The 14,551-nt window shown below is 64.9% G+C and overlaps 1 protein-coding gene across 1 annotated transcript; it reads left to right on the top strand.

The window, feature by feature from the left end:
• Positions 1-3,180: 3,180 nt before the first annotated feature.
• ACTG1 (actin gamma 1) lies at positions 3,181-5,999 on the top strand. Its single transcript, XM_055323441.1, has 5 exons — positions 3,181-3,300; positions 3,645-4,013; positions 4,311-4,749; positions 4,852-5,033; positions 5,126-5,999. The coding sequence occupies exons 2-5, from the start codon at positions 3,651-3,653 to the stop codon at positions 5,267-5,269; spliced, it is 1,128 nt and encodes a 375-aa protein (XP_055179416.1). The 5' UTR covers positions 3,181-3,300; positions 3,645-3,650; the 3' UTR covers positions 5,270-5,999.
• The last annotated feature ends 8,552 nt before the right edge of the window (positions 6,000-14,551 follow it).

The raw sequence follows: 14,551 nt of genomic DNA, 5'->3' as shown, positions 1-14,551 counted from the left end.
TATGAGTCAATTTTAGATTTACAGAAAAGTGGCAAAGACTGAGCTTTGCTGTAGGCTCCCCACTCTGTTTCCCCTAACGTGACAACTTACACAGGCGTGGTGCAGCTGCCACCGAGATGAACTTTGGCATCCGGCATTAAACTCCAGACTTGTCCTCGGACTTCACTGCTCCTTCTGCTGCCGACCCGTTCTCTGCTCCAGGATCCAAGCCCGGATCCCACGTTGCACTTGGACGGAGCAGGAAAGGCATTCCTGGCAGGTGGAGTGGCAGGGCAAAGACGAGGAGCAGCGGCCCATTAGCAAGTTGCCCCCCCCCCCCCCCCCGTGTGCTGGGGGTGGGAGCCAAGCAGGGGTGAATGAGTGAGTGTGTGTGTGTGTGCGGGGTGGGGGCGGGGGGGGGGCTGCAGGCCAGGCTCCCAGGCACAGGAGTCCTGGGGAGCATCCCTGGAGCGGAAGCAGGGATGTCGCGGGCTGGTGCAGGGTTGCCAGGCAGCGCCCAGGGCCGGGAGCGCTAAGTCTCAGCCCCATTCCTTGCCAGGTGGCGCCAGCTCCCTGCCCCTATTTTCTCAGCCATCGCGGGCACGGGAGATAAAACGAGATGCAGCGCAGTCACAGTAAATCCCCCAAAGCCAGCAGTGGGGTAGAAAAAAACCACATTTCTCTGAGGCCCGAGTTTCCGTCCTCCCGATGGGAAGGACGCGGGGCTTCTGGGCAGGAGCGCGGCCCGCAGCCTCCCCGCTCCCTCGCGGCCCCCTCCCCAGGGGCGCCCGAAGTGACCTTGGGCGAGGCCTCGCGCTGCCCACTTGCAAAACAGAAAGCTCAGCGCGGAAGGCGGGGCTCCCCCCCCCCCCCGGCCCCCGCCCCGCCCCCCGCCGGCCTGCGGGCCCAGCTCTACCTGGAGCCGCGCGCCACCGCGTCCACCGGGGAGCTCCGGGGGCCTCCCAGAAGCGCGGGCCCGCCGGGCCGGCCCCACCGCGCCGCGGCCGGGCCTGCGGGGTCGCGGGGAGCCGGGGGGCGGGGGCGCGCTGCCCGCCCGCCGCCGCCGCCGCCGCGCCCCTTTGTTCCGCCGGCCAATCGGCGGCCTCCTTGACTAAATAAGGCGAGGAGCGCGCCCGGCGCCCCCCGTCCGTTACTTCCACCCCCGCCCGGCCGGTGACTCAGGGCCGGCGGCGGGCGGGGACGGGGCTGCCCGGGCCGCGGCTTCCCGGGGCGGGCGGGGCTCCCGCGGCGCCCAGATCGCCTAATAAGGCCGCGCGGCGCCCGCGGGCCGCCCCCCGCACACCTGCGGCCGCACCTTGCGCCCCCCCGCCGGTGACACACCGCGGAAGAGGAAGGAGCGCGGCGCCGCGGGGGGGGGGCGGGCTCCGGGCCGCCCCGTGACCTCCGCGACCCTGCGGCCGGGCGCCGGCGACTGCAAGGTGCGGAGGGGCGGGGCAGGGACCGCGGTGTCGGCGTCCCCCCCCCCCTCCCCGGTTCCCAGAAGCGGCCACCCCGGCACACCCCAGACAAAGGAGGCAGAGGCAGGTGCCCGCAGCCTGCGCGGGTCGTGGAGTGGGCGGACACCTTCCCCAGGCCCCGCGTGCGACACCTCGGGACCCCCAGGTGGAGGCCACCCTCGTATCACCGACATCCCCACCTGGGGGTCGGGCAGGCCGCTGAGGGCGGGAGCGGCCCCGGCGCCCACGGGTCTCACGGAGGCCCAGACCGGCCCCCCACCCCCCCCACCCCCCCACCCCGCGGCGGAGCCCTCGGCTGGTGCACAGCAGCCTCGCCCTGCGCCCCTGCGGAGCTTGGGGAGTCGGCGCCCAGCTGGGCCTAGGCGGGGCGCGTGGCCACAGACAAGGCCTTGGCGACTGGGGGGCTGCCCAGGTGCGCGGGCAGCTGCTTGGCCTCTGGGCCCGCGGCCTCGCCCACGGGGGGCCCGCAGCTCACCTTGCAGGGCTCCCGGGGAGCCTGCCCCGCCCCCCGCATCAGACACCCCCCTGGGTCTAGCCGAGCGCCCCCAGGCCCTGCCTCACTCTGCCCGGCCCCGCGACCCCCCACTCTTGACCTCCGCTCTTCCCCACGCCCCCTCTGAACGTTTAATTCCAAGCTGAGCACTTCCAAAAGCCTACAAATCAGCCCAAAGAAATCCTAGTCTTTGGTTCCCCTCCGGGCATAAGAAAAACACTGGCGCCAGCAGGTGAGGACAGGACCCTGCGGGCAGTGACAGGTCTCCGGGCTCAGGGTCCTGGGGGGAAGGGGCAGCCGCGGCTTGGCGGCCTGTGGCGACCCCGGGGAGCAGGGGGGCGGCCCGCTCCAGGGCTCAGCGAACCCCTTCCGCCCTGGGGGCTCTCGGTGGCGCCGCGAGCGGAGGAGAGGGTCCCCCCCAGCTCCCGCCCGCACTGCACCGGCCGGGCAGTCGCAACCTCCCTTTCCTGCCTCAGTTTCCTTGTACTGCTCACAGTGGGTGGGGGGTGGCCCTAAAGCCCGAGGGCACCCCGCTCCAGGGACAATCGGGCCCGAGGTTTGAGAGGCAGGAGGCGTCGGCCCCAATGAAGCCTCCGTCCGTCCCCGCACCAACGGGGACCCCAGGCAGGGCGCCCCCTCCTCCGGGAGGACGCCGGGGGGCAGGTGGCTCAGCCCTCGCCACGGAGACGGGGAGACGGGGTCACGGGGCCCCCGCCCCTCCCCCAGCCCGGCGCCGGCCTTGGCAGCCCACGCCCCTTGCGGAGCCTCAGGGTGCAGCGCGCAGGGGGCGCGCGGGGGCACAGCGCCCACCCCCCCCACCCCCCACCCCACCCCCCGGCACGGGGCCAGGCGGCGGGGACACACCCCGGCTCGGGGCGCGGCCGAGCCCTGGGCCAGGCAGTTTCGGGGCGCAGCCCGGCCCTCCCCCACGGCGCAGCAGTCCCGGGGCGGGGCCGCCGCTCGGCCCCGCAGCGCAGCCCGCGCCCCCCGGGGGGCGCCCCCGGCCCTGCCCGCGCGCGGGTCCGTGCGGGGTCTCGCGCGCGGGGTCCGGAGCGCGCGGGGGCGGCGCGGGCGGGGCGGTTGGGGGCGGCGCGGGCGGGGGGCGGGGCCGGGCGCGGGGCCCCACGTGTCCCGGCCGGGCGAGCCAATGGGCGCTCGGCGTTCGGAAAGATCGCCATATATGGGCATGTTCTGGGGCCGCGCGCGCCGCCGGCCCGCGCGCGCGTCCCGCTCCGCTTAAATAGCGGCGGGGGAGGCCGCGCTCGGTCTCACTCGCCGCCGCCGGCCCGCGCTCCGCGTCCTCCCGCCGCTCGTCCTCCGCGTCCGCGTCCGCGACCACCGCCTCCGCCGGTAAGAGGCCGCCTGCGCGCCCCGGGGCCTGCCGCCTGCCCCCTGCCCCCTGCCCCCCGCGCCCCGGCCCCGGCCCGCACACGCCTCCCGCCCGCGGCTCCCGGGTCGGCGGCCTGGGCCCGAGTCCGGGCCTGGGCCGGGGCCGGGGCCGGGCGCGGCGGGGAGCTGGGGGGGCCGGGGCGGGGCCGGCCGCAGTGCGGAGAGCCCGGCCGCGCCGCCGCCCGCGAGTGGGGGCCGGCGCCCCCGAGACGCCGGGCCGGGTTCCGGGCGGATCGTGTCCTGCGGGGTCGGGGGCGGGGGCAGGCGGCCCGGGCCCGGCGTGACCCGCTCGCGTCCCCGCGCAGATCGCCATGGAAGAGGAGATCGCCGCGCTCGTCATCGACAACGGCTCCGGCATGTGCAAGGCGGGCTTCGCCGGGGATGACGCCCCCCGAGCCGTGTTCCCGTCCATCGTCGGGCGACCCCGGCACCAGGGCGTGATGGTGGGCATGGGCCAGAAGGACTCCTACGTGGGCGACGAGGCCCAGAGCAAGCGGGGCATCCTGACCCTCAAGTACCCCATCGAGCACGGCATCGTCACCAACTGGGACGACATGGAGAAGATCTGGCACCACACCTTCTACAACGAGCTGCGCGTGGCCCCCGAGGAGCACCCCGTGCTGCTGACCGAGGCCCCCCTGAACCCCAAGGCCAACCGTGAGAAGATGACTCAGGTAGGCCCTGCCCCATGCGACCGACTCCCCCCCCCCCCATCTGTTTTCGTTAAGCCATGTTGCGCTCAGCTTTATTTTCTGAAATTCAAGTATTTCTTTCGATATTTCCAGGGTTCTGTTGTTCCTCTCCTGGCATTTCCTTCCTGAAGTCTCAAGGTTTCTTATTTGTGTTTCTGCCTGCAACCTTTTTCTTTTTCTCTACACATCACATTTGTGGCATGCCAGCATGCGGTGTGTGAGCATGGGGTGGCTCCGCGTCTCTGCCTCTGACTCAGGAGCCTGTTGCCTTTTCTCCAGATCATGTTCGAGACGTTCAACACCCCAGCCATGTACGTGGCCATCCAGGCCGTGCTGTCCCTGTACGCCTCTGGCCGCACCACTGGTATTGTCATGGACTCTGGGGATGGCGTCACCCACACTGTGCCCATCTACGAGGGGTACGCCTTGCCCCACGCCATCCTGCGTCTGGACCTGGCTGGCCGGGACCTGACCGACTACCTCATGAAGATCCTCACGGAGCGTGGCTACAGCTTCACCACCACTGCCGAGCGGGAGATCGTGCGTGACATCAAGGAGAAGCTCTGCTACGTCGCCCTGGACTTCGAGCAGGAGATGGCCACGGCCGCGTCCTCGTCCTCCCTGGAGAAGAGCTACGAGCTGCCCGACGGGCAGGTGATCACCATCGGCAACGAGCGGTTCCGCTGCCCAGAGGCGCTCTTCCAGCCTTCCTTCCTGGGTAGGTGTGGGGCGGCTTGAGTCTCGCCGAGGCCGTGAGGGCTGCGCCGTCTGGGGCCCCCGAAGGGGCGTGTGCCCTCTAAGGGAGAGCTTTGTCTCCTAGGTATGGAGTCCTGCGGCATCCACGAGACCACCTTCAACTCCATCATGAAGTGTGACGTGGACATCCGGAAGGACCTTTACGCCAACACGGTGCTGTCTGGCGGGACCACCATGTACCCCGGCATCGCCGACAGGATGCAGAAGGAGATCACAGCCCTGGCCCCCAGCACAATGAAGATCAAGGTGAGTCCAGCGCGGCGGCGGTGGGCTGGGGCTCCAAGGCCTCGCCGTGAGGGCGGTGCCGTGAGCTAAAAGCCACGCTCTTGTTTTTCCAGATCATTGCTCCTCCCGAACGCAAGTACTCTGTGTGGATCGGAGGCTCCATCCTGGCCTCGCTGTCCACCTTCCAGCAGATGTGGATCAGCAAGCAGGAGTACGACGAGTCGGGCCCCTCCATCGTCCACCGCAAATGCTTCTAAATGGACTGCGAGCAGATGCGTAGCATTTGCTGCATGAGTGAATTCCGGAGTATAAATTTGCCCTGGCAAATGTATACACCTCATGCTAGCCTCATGAAACTGGAATAAGCCTTTGAAAAGAAATTTGTCCTTGAAGCTTGTATCTGATATCAGCACTGGATTGTAGAACTTGTTGCTGATCTTGACCTTGTATCCAAGTTAACTGTTCCCTTGGTATATGTTTAATACCCTGTACATATCTTTGATTTAAACCCTTAGCACATGCGGCTCGGTCACTTCACGGCTGAGGTTGAGAACATGTTTATGGGAGAGAAATCCACTGATTTGGAGAATCCGCAAGACCGTCGGGTTCTTGATCTGTGCAGGGTATTCACGCGTAAGAGCCGCCTATTCCAGGATTTCTCTAGAGGCTGGCAAGAGTCTGAACCAGTTGTCATTTCTGTCTTGCCGGTCTAACAGGGTTGGGAAGGTCCGAGCCTTAGGACCCACTTTCCTGTCTTACCCGATGTTTTCCTGCCAGAACACCGTGGGTGGTTAATTGCCTTGAGTTGGAAAACGGTTTGCATTTACAACTGTAAATTTATTCATCCTTTTAATTTATGTAAGGTTTTTTGTACACAATTCTCAATTCTTTAAGAGATGACAACAAATTTTGGTTTTCTACTGTCATGTGAGAACATTAGGCCCCAGCAACGCGTCATTGTGTGAGGAAAATAAAGTGCTGCAGTAACGTGCGGTGGCTTCTGTCTGGGGGGAGTGGAGGGGTGGGGTCTGGGGACAGAACTCCGTGGCTGAAATGGGGCGACAGTCTGGTTTCTCTAAGAACCGGGTCTAGTGAACAGCTTGGCACAGCACAGCTGGAGGATGGGGGAGCCCCTGTCATGTCGGGGGCTTTTGTATACAGGGGATCCTGTGAGCTGCCCACCTGAGTTGAGGGCGGCCCGCAGATCCCTGTCTGGGGCATCTTGGATGCTCAGGGCGCGGGTTCCCTCCATGTGCCAAGGTGGGGGTCCCTTTCCTTCCAGGAGCTCCAGGAGAGGCCAGGAAGTTCATGAAATCCCAGGGTCCCTGGACCAAGAGACTGGTCACGGATGATGTGATGAAAGTGACCAACTTCCTTTGGAGGCATCGAGTGTGCTCCTGCACGGGTTCCCTTGGCCTCGTACTAATAATGGCAGATCTGAGCCTTCGGCTTTTTCAAAAATTCTTTATATGCAGGTTGGGACAAAAAAGGTTTTCCTTCGTTTTTTTTGGGAAGGTGCATTTTGTGGGGTTGGGTTGAGGAGAGGGAAGAGAGTCTTACGTGGTGGGGCTCGAACTCGACCTTGAGAATCCTGACCTGAGTAAAACTTCAGACGTGTTCTGGGCTGAGCCAGGAAGTAAGATTTCTTAACTTGATTGAGAAAGCTTAGGGATTTGGAAGGACTGACTCGAAACGGTTAGGGAGCCTACTGGCTGGTGGACCATTTTTCCCCGTGCTGCAGGAGAAGCACATTTCATCAGTGGGGGTCAGGGGTGGGGGGGAGACAGTGGTGCTCCCCAGCTCCATGTCCATTGGTTGGGGAGGGGGCTCTAAGGTCTGGAGCAGGGCACCCAACAGCACGTGGTCCTCCCGGGGCCCAGGCCTTCCTCCCGCTGTTCCCTCCTCTGACCACCCGTGGGAAGGACCAACCTGACGACTTTCTCACCCTGGGCAGCTTTCCGCTTTGGGGCTAGGTCTAATCCTCAGGGTGAACGGACCCCAGGAGCAGAGAAGAAGGCAGAGGGCTCCCCGTGTGTCGGGGAGAAGAGGGAGGGAGGAGAACCTTCTACTCCTCTACTCAGCATGTCAGGCCCCAGACAGGCGCCCAGGAAGGAGGGGTGGCTTCTCCCCACGGATGTGGGGACGCAGTGCGGCCCCCCACACCTGAGCCAGCAAACCACCCTGGTCAGCGTTTCTCTCCGTAGCCCTGAGTCCACCAACATGCTAAGCTTTGAGGAAGGAGATGGGGCTCGAGATGACCTGGAACTCCATCTGCTCCAACCCAAGCAAGACGGATAGTTTCAGCCTCCACAAAAGAAAAAGGGGGCTCTCTTCAAGGGGGAACGTCAACAACGTCAACAGACAGACACTTGGGACGAGCGTCTTCCAGGTGGAGAACCAGGGCTTCTCTCCAGACGACGCACGGAGCTGCGAACCAGGGAGACAAAGGAAAATCTGCAGGCGAGTGAGAGAAAGGATCCGAGTGGACGCCTCCCAGAAGATGAGACCTCAGATGCTAACATCAGCCTAAATACCATTCGATTTAACGAATGGAAGCTTCTGGACGGATGCGTCCTTGGAGAAGCATCTCGTACACCCGGGCACTCGGTGCACCCCTGAAAGGCTCGCCTTCCCCAGGGCCACCCTGGTGTCCTGCCCGTGCGGCAGAGGGGAAGGGCTCCGAGGGGAGCAGGAGGCTCGCGGGCGCCCCGGCTTTCTGCCTCGTGAGGAGCGTCCACACGCCCACCGGATGCTCGGTAACTGCTCCAACCTGGAGTCAGTGTCCCCAGAAAGATGGGGGTCGCGTTTACTGGATGCAGTTCCAAGTCCAAGGTCCTTTGTCTCAAACGGCCAGTGTTTTAGCAGAGGACAGAGACCATGTCAGGGATTCGCACTGGAGACGCTGGTGTCCCGCGAGTGACAGGCTGTGGCCTGCAGGACCTTGTCCGGTCGCAGGCCCCCAACATCCGTGGCTCTGGGAAGCGCGGGAGCCGCCACCGCTGCCCACGGAGCCCCCAGGGCCTCCCACAGCTGTGCAGGCCTGCAGCCCCAGCCCCGACCGCGGCCTCCAGGAGGTCCTTGGCGCAGGAGGCCGCCCCTCCCTTGCAGCGCCCTGCGGGGGCCTCCTCGGGGTGCCCGGGGTGCACGATTCCTGAGGGTCACCCTACATTTGCAGGAGGCCGCCCCCCTCTGGAGACGGTTACACCTCCCGCCCCAGCGATTGTGGGTTTGGCCAGGGGACCCCTGTTAGACAATGAAATGGCTTTAGGAGCCCTAGGAACCAGTACGGGGCGGCCTTGCTCTATTTCCCCGGTTCTGGGGCCACAGTATTCCAGAGAGAGTCTTCTCCCTCCGTCTGGAAGCTGGAGAGATGCCATCAGAGCCAACCTGGGTGGACATATGGGGTGGAGGAGAAACAAATCCTTATTGCTAGCAGCCAGCGAGATTGAGGGTCACTCCTTACGCAGCTTACCCAAGCCTCTGCTGCCTGATGCAGCAGCATAGTGAATCTGTGTGAGTGGCACCCTCTGGAGCTGTGCCGCGTACCACCTGCGTGCCCGTCCGTGCTGTCCCTGCACAGCCCAGCCTGCCACCGTGCTCCATCCCACCAGTTCGGTGCCTGTGCTATTTGTTGCCCTCCCTTGTCTCTAGGATTCATGGATGGATCAATCTATCCATCTTAAAAAAAATATTGTGGTAAGATAAACAAGACATAAAATGTATCCTTTTTAGGGGGCACCTGGGTGGCTCAGTGGTTGAGCGTCTGCCCTCAGCCCAGGGTGTGATCCTGGGGTCCCGGGATCAAGTCTGCATCGGGCTCCCCGTAGAGAGCCTGCTTCTTCCTCTGCCTGTGTCTCTGACTCTCTCTCTGTGTCTTTCATGAATAAATAAATAAATAAATCTATTTTTTAATGGTGCTGGAAACTGGGTTGTCCACATGCACAAGACTGAAGCTGGACCCTTACCTCACACCACATGCAAACATAGGCTCGGTTCTGAGCAAGAACAGAGCCTAAGACCTAGGAAACCATGGAAGGAGAGCCCCACGACACTGGACTCGGCAGGGATTCCCTGGGGGTGGCACCAAAGTCACCAGGTGGCAAAAGAAAAAAAAATAGACCAAAAGGACCTCATGAAAATTCTACACTTTTGTGCATCGAAAGACACGGTCGATGGCTCGGAGGACTCTGGGACCTCGGGTGAGTGCAATCACCTGCCTACTTCACTGAGCACAGCGTCCCCGGGTTTGTCTGTGGTGCCGCGGGTGTCAGGATGTCCTTCCGTGGATCAAACCCTGTTGACACGGAGACTGTGTTTCGTCTGTTCATCCGTGGTGGCCACGTGGCTGCTCCCACGTCCGGCTCCCGTGAATCGTGCGGCCGTGAGCGTGGGTGCACGAGTGTCCCCTAGGGGCCCGCTCCCCGTGGGGCACAAGCCCGGAGGCGGGACACAGGATCCCGCCGTAGTCCTCACCCCCGGAGCCCTCTCCCGGTCGGCAGGCCCTTGCCGCTTCCGCTCTGGCCCCGGCGGTGGGCCGCGGGCTCTCTGAGGGCAGGGCTGTGGGCGGGCTCACCAGGGTGTCGCCCCCTCAGGCAGGGCCCCCCTGGCACCCGCAGGTGCCCTGGACCTGCCGGGGACTCGGGCCGTGCCTCCAGGGCAGTAAAACCAAGCACTCCGAAGGCACTTAAGCTGCGAATTCAGGGAGCGGAGCGGAAACCGGCCTTGAGACGGCGCGGGTGGCGCTGCGGCCTCGAGGGCGCGGTTGGCATCCAGGGCCAGCGCCACCGGCTGAGCCCACGTACAGGACTTCGCCTGCGGGGCGTGACCTCCAGGACCTCCGGCCAGTTGCTGGAGGCCAGGCGGGGTGAGGGCCAGCGCCCCGGACACGGGCCGTTCTGTCTCCGCTGACCCGGCTGCGCCCCACGCGCCCAGAGCCCTTCGCTCCTTGCCCCCCAGCAGAGTCTGGGCACCCGGAGCAAAGCCGCGGCTGTGCCGCCTGCCCTGAGGGGGCTCTCGGGCGAGCAGGACGGAAGGGCCGCTCCGGCCTCCTGCTGTGGCGCCTCACGCCGCCGGCTGCCCCTGACATCCTGTCATCCGGGGTCTGTCCCCGCTCGGGCCTGCGCGGGGCCCACTGCTGCAGATCAGAGCCTCCCCCGCACCCCGCCCGAGCTCTGCACCCCGCTCCCTGGGCTCCCAGCAGCCAGCTCCGCCCGGTCCCCTGGCTGGGGAAGGCCCCGAGGGCCACTCGGGCAGCCCCTGCCAGGCCCCTGTGCCCTCCCCGCGCTGTGCCCCCCGTTCCTGATCACACGCGCTTTGCGTCGCCCCAGGGCTGCTGGGCGGCGGGCCGTCGGGGGCACTGGGCCTGGACCGGGCCGAAGCCTCGCCCCGGCAGGAACAGGACCCACCGGCTCGCAGCAGCTCCCCCCGCGGAGCGTGAGGTGGGCGCAAGCATGAAAGTGTTTGTGAATCACTAAGTGCCCCAAACACACGCGTGGCGATCGCGGAAGGGACGGCGGCAAAGACGCTTGAAGTGGGGTCTGAGAAGGGAGGAGCCGGCCTGGGACCTGCCACGGGGGAGCTCGTGGGGCTGCAGGAGGAGGGGTGCCCCTGCCCGCCCCTGCCCCCTCCTGAGGGAACCGGCCGCCCTCTCCCCGGCCAGCTCTCAGCCCCGCGCCTTGGGGTGGCCTGGTGCCGGGTGGGGGGCACCTGCTCTCCCAGGCTGCGCCGCGCCCGCCGAGGGAGGTGTCCGTGATGCAGCTCCTGGGGGGTGTTGTCGCGGCGGAGAGTGGGCCAGGCTGCCGTGGGCACGTGAACGCGGAGGCCACCCCGGAAATCTGGGTTCTGGCCGCGCGGCCAGCCTTAGGGGGTGCGTGTCCTGCTCACAGACGCACTCGCTCCCAAACCACGGCCGGCCCCGAGCCGCGTGGACCCGGCCTCCGCTCGCATGGCCCTGATCTGTGGACGGGGCTGCGGGGGGTCCCGGGCCGGCGGCGTCAGAGGCAAAGGGCAGGCCCACTGGCCCCGGGGGTGGCGCCCCAGCTACCGTCTCCCCGAGTCACAGCGTCACCCGTGATGCCCAGGAGCGCCCCGAGTCCTCAGAACAGGCTCAGGGACGGTGAGGACGGTGCTCCTCCCGGTGTCCACACGGCTGTGAGAAGTGGGGCACGGCCCAGGCCCCCGGAGATGAGGGCCTGAGGAGTGGGGACTCTGGTGACCCCCCCGGGACTGGTCTTTCCCAAAGCGGAGCTGAGGGCTGAGGGTAAGCTGGGATGCGGAGGGGGGGCACTAGAGGGAGCCCCGCGTCTGACACCCGCACTCGGGGCCCCGGGGGGGACGCAGCTGTCCCATGGGCAGGGGCTCCTGAGGGCCGTGGGGGCCCCCCAGGGGCTGGACCCTGCCCGGGTGAAGCCACAGCTATGCAGAGGGCCCAGGCCGGCCCAGTGTCCCGCCCCCGCGCCCCTCCCTGCCGTCCTTTCTGGAAAGACAGCCGCGGGCCGGGAGGAGTAGGCGCCTGGCCCCTGCCCAGCAGCCGGCTCTGCCCAGGGGGGTAGAGGCCGAGGCAGCGGCATTGGGATGACCCATCCCCTCACCCCGGGGCCAGGAGGGAGGCTCGAGCCGCGTGGCTCCCACGGGACACGAGGGGCGACCTGCCTCCCCTGCTCGGGTGAAGAGAGGCAGGAGGCCCCGTAATTCTCGGTGGCTCTCGGTGACCGCCACGCGGCCCACTGCGGCTGGCCCCCGAGGAGCCTCCATCCCCCTCCTGAGGGGAGACCCCGCGATGTCAGAGGCCTCCGCCCCCGCCCCGAGGACCCTGCCTCTGGAGTCAGACACATGGCTCTGTGTCCAGGGAATAACACATTGGGGGGCGGGGGGGGGTCCGTGGTGGAGCATCTGCCCTCAGCCCAGGGCGTGACCCCGGGGTCCCGGGATCGAGTCCCAGGTCGGACTCCTGCATGGAGCCTGCTTGTCCCTCTGCCTGTGTCTGCCTCTCTCTGTTTGTCTCATGAATAGATAAAATCTTTAAAAAAATAAAATCTTTAAAAAAGAAATAACGCATCGTGTCTGTGTGTAAAGGTGAAGCACTTAGAAAATATGTATTTTTAAGATTTAATTTATTTATTCATGAGAGACACAGAGAGAGGCAGAGACACAGGCAGAGGGAGAAGCGGGCTCCATGCGGGGAGCCTGATGTGGGATCCGATCCCAGGACCCTGGGGTCACGCCCAGGCCCAAGGCAAGGGCTCAACCGCTGAGCCCCCCACGCGCCCCAAGCACTTGGGCAGTATAAAGGAGAAATGATCGCCGCGTATCGCCGTGTAAGCACGAGGAGAGCTCGTGGGCCCGGGTAGGCCGTCTGTTTCTCTCCTGTGCCTTTTTTTTTTTTTTAAGGGAAAATTTTTTTAAAATTTTTATTTATTTATGATAGTCACAGAGAGAGAGAGAGAGAGAGAGAGAGAGGCAGAGACACAGGCAGAGGGAGAAGCAGGCTCCATGCACCGGGAGCCCGACGTGGGATTCGATCCCGGGTCTCCAGGATCGCGCCCCGGGCCAAAGGCAGGCGCCAAACTGCTGCGCCACCCGGGGATCCCTCTCCTGTGCCTTTTTTTTTTTTTTAAAGATTTTTGTACAAAGCCTGTGATTTTATTTTATTTTTTTTTAATTTTATTTATTTATGATAGGCACACAGTGAGAGAGAGAGAGAGAGAAAGAGAGAGAGAGGCAGAGACATAGGCAGAGGGAGAAGCAGGCTCCATGTACCTGGAGCCCGACGTGGGATTCGATCCCGGGTCTCCAGGATCGCGCCCTGGGCCAAAGGCAGGCGCCAAACCGCTGCGCCACCCACGGATCCCCCTCTCCTGTGCCTTGAAGAGGAAAAGACACGCTCATGCGGGGTGTTCGACGCGCCCCCCCCCCCCCGCCCCCAGCGATGCCCATTGTCCGCTGCTTCTTTCTCTTCCTCCCCTCCCTCCCTCCCTTCCATCCTTCATTTTCTTTTTTAAAAAATTTTTAATCAAAAAAATTTTTTTTAATCTTTTTCTTCATTTTCTTTTTAATCAACTTTCAATCTTAGGACAGTTTCGGATTCCCAGAACTTGGGGGGTCACGGCTGTCCCGAGTCCCCACCCGCCCCGCCCTCCCCACGAATCCGAATCCTCCAAATCCGGGACCAGCACAGGCTCCCTGTGGTTAACCAAAGTCCACACTCTGTTCAGGTTTCCTTGGTTCCCGTCACACCCTCTCTCCACCCTGAACGTCACATTTCCCCCGACGCCTCTGGGCCGTGCCGGCTCTCCTGTCCTTGGTTTCAGGTGGCCCAGCAGTTCTGGGGGTGCTGGGACCCTCCCTCCATCGGGACACGTCTCACGTGGGGCGATGGGTTTGGGGAGGAAGACCACGGAGCTGAAGGCTTCTCACCGCGTCACTCAGGGGTCCTTGCTCCTCACCGAGGATGGGCTGTGACCCCTGGCTGGGGTGTGCTCATTGTCCCCAGGGTGTGTGACCGTTCTCTTTGGGGGGACGTCACCGCATGGGGCCGGGGGTCCTGCTCCGCCTACGCCTCCCCTCTTCCAGCGGGCAGCCTCTCCATAAAAGATTCCCAGGTCTGCGTGGGAGCTCGTGTGTCCTCCATCCCCTCATTTGTCGTGTGTCCCCACGAGTGGATATTTCAGTGTCCGGGATGCCGTGGGCTGTAATCCACTTACTGCTTCACTCCAAAGGCCCCGCGGTGTGGATCGTCGCCTGCGTGTCCCCCTCTGGCCCCGGCGGGACGCGGCAGGCTCCTGGACACCCTCGCCTCGGTCCTAGGGTCAGCTGGCCTCCAGCTCCTCCTTTCCTTGGAAGATGGAATCAGAGGCCACACTGGGGGGGCTGGGCGTGCTCAGTGCCCCTGGGGCGCCCTGGCTTGCGGCCCCTTCTGGCGACAGAGCGGGGAGTGACGCGTGCATGTGCTCACGTGCACACAGGTGCACGCACCTTCCTACCTGCGACCACCTGCGCTTCTCATAAAGCAACCTTGAGCGCCCACGGCCTTCGCACCTCCAGCCCCCGCCCCCTGCTTCTCGGCCAACTCCCACCCCACGGCAGGCAACCCGGCTCGCAGCACCCAGCAGCCAGCACCCAGCAGCCAGCACCCAGCGACTCCGCCACCCAGTTCCAGCGCGCCTGCCGGGGGCCAGGGTGCGACGAGCGCCCCGGGGAAACCGCCTCTGCCCCGCTGCGGCTCCAGGCCCCTGTCACGGACCCGGTCCCCCTGCCGGGGTCCTCCTGCTGCGGCCTGCCTCCTGGTCCTTCCTGCGGTCCCCTGACCTACTGAGTGGCCTGGGAAGCGTCGCGCACGTGATGGCTCACTGTCCTGCTGGAAAAGCCTGCAGAAGCGCAGTCCCCCCCCAGGACAGTGGAGCTAGGGCCTCCCCGGGCCTGCTCTGTGCTGCATCTTCTCCACCCCCCCCCCCACGCCACCCCCGTCAGGCCCCTGGCGATCACCCGTCTATTTACTCTCTCGCTGTCGCTCTTTCGGTCGCCTTTTCTAGAAGCCCGTC

This window comes from Nyctereutes procyonoides, unplaced genomic scaffold (assembly GCF_905146905.1).
Source record: "Nyctereutes procyonoides isolate TBG_1078 unplaced genomic scaffold, NYPRO_anot_genome, whole genome shotgun sequence".
NCBI lineage: Eukaryota > Metazoa > Chordata > Mammalia > Carnivora > Canidae > Nyctereutes > Nyctereutes procyonoides.
Note: the sequence above shows the minus strand (reverse complement) of the source record. Positions and strands in the feature narration are given on the sequence as shown.

Excerpts from the sequence above, each read along its gene's own strand:
- ACTG1 (XM_055323441.1), top strand. The coding sequence starts at position 3,651 with ATGGAAGAGGAGATCGCCGCGCTCGTCATCGACAACGGCTCCGGCATG. Across the intron at positions 4,750-4,851 it reads CTTCCAGCCTTCCTTCCTGG|GTATGGAGTCCTGCGGCATC; the intron begins GTAGGTGTGGGG and ends TTTGTCTCCTAG. Across the intron at positions 5,034-5,125 it reads CCAGCACAATGAAGATCAAG|ATCATTGCTCCTCCCGAACG; the intron begins GTGAGTCCAGCG and ends TTGTTTTTCCAG.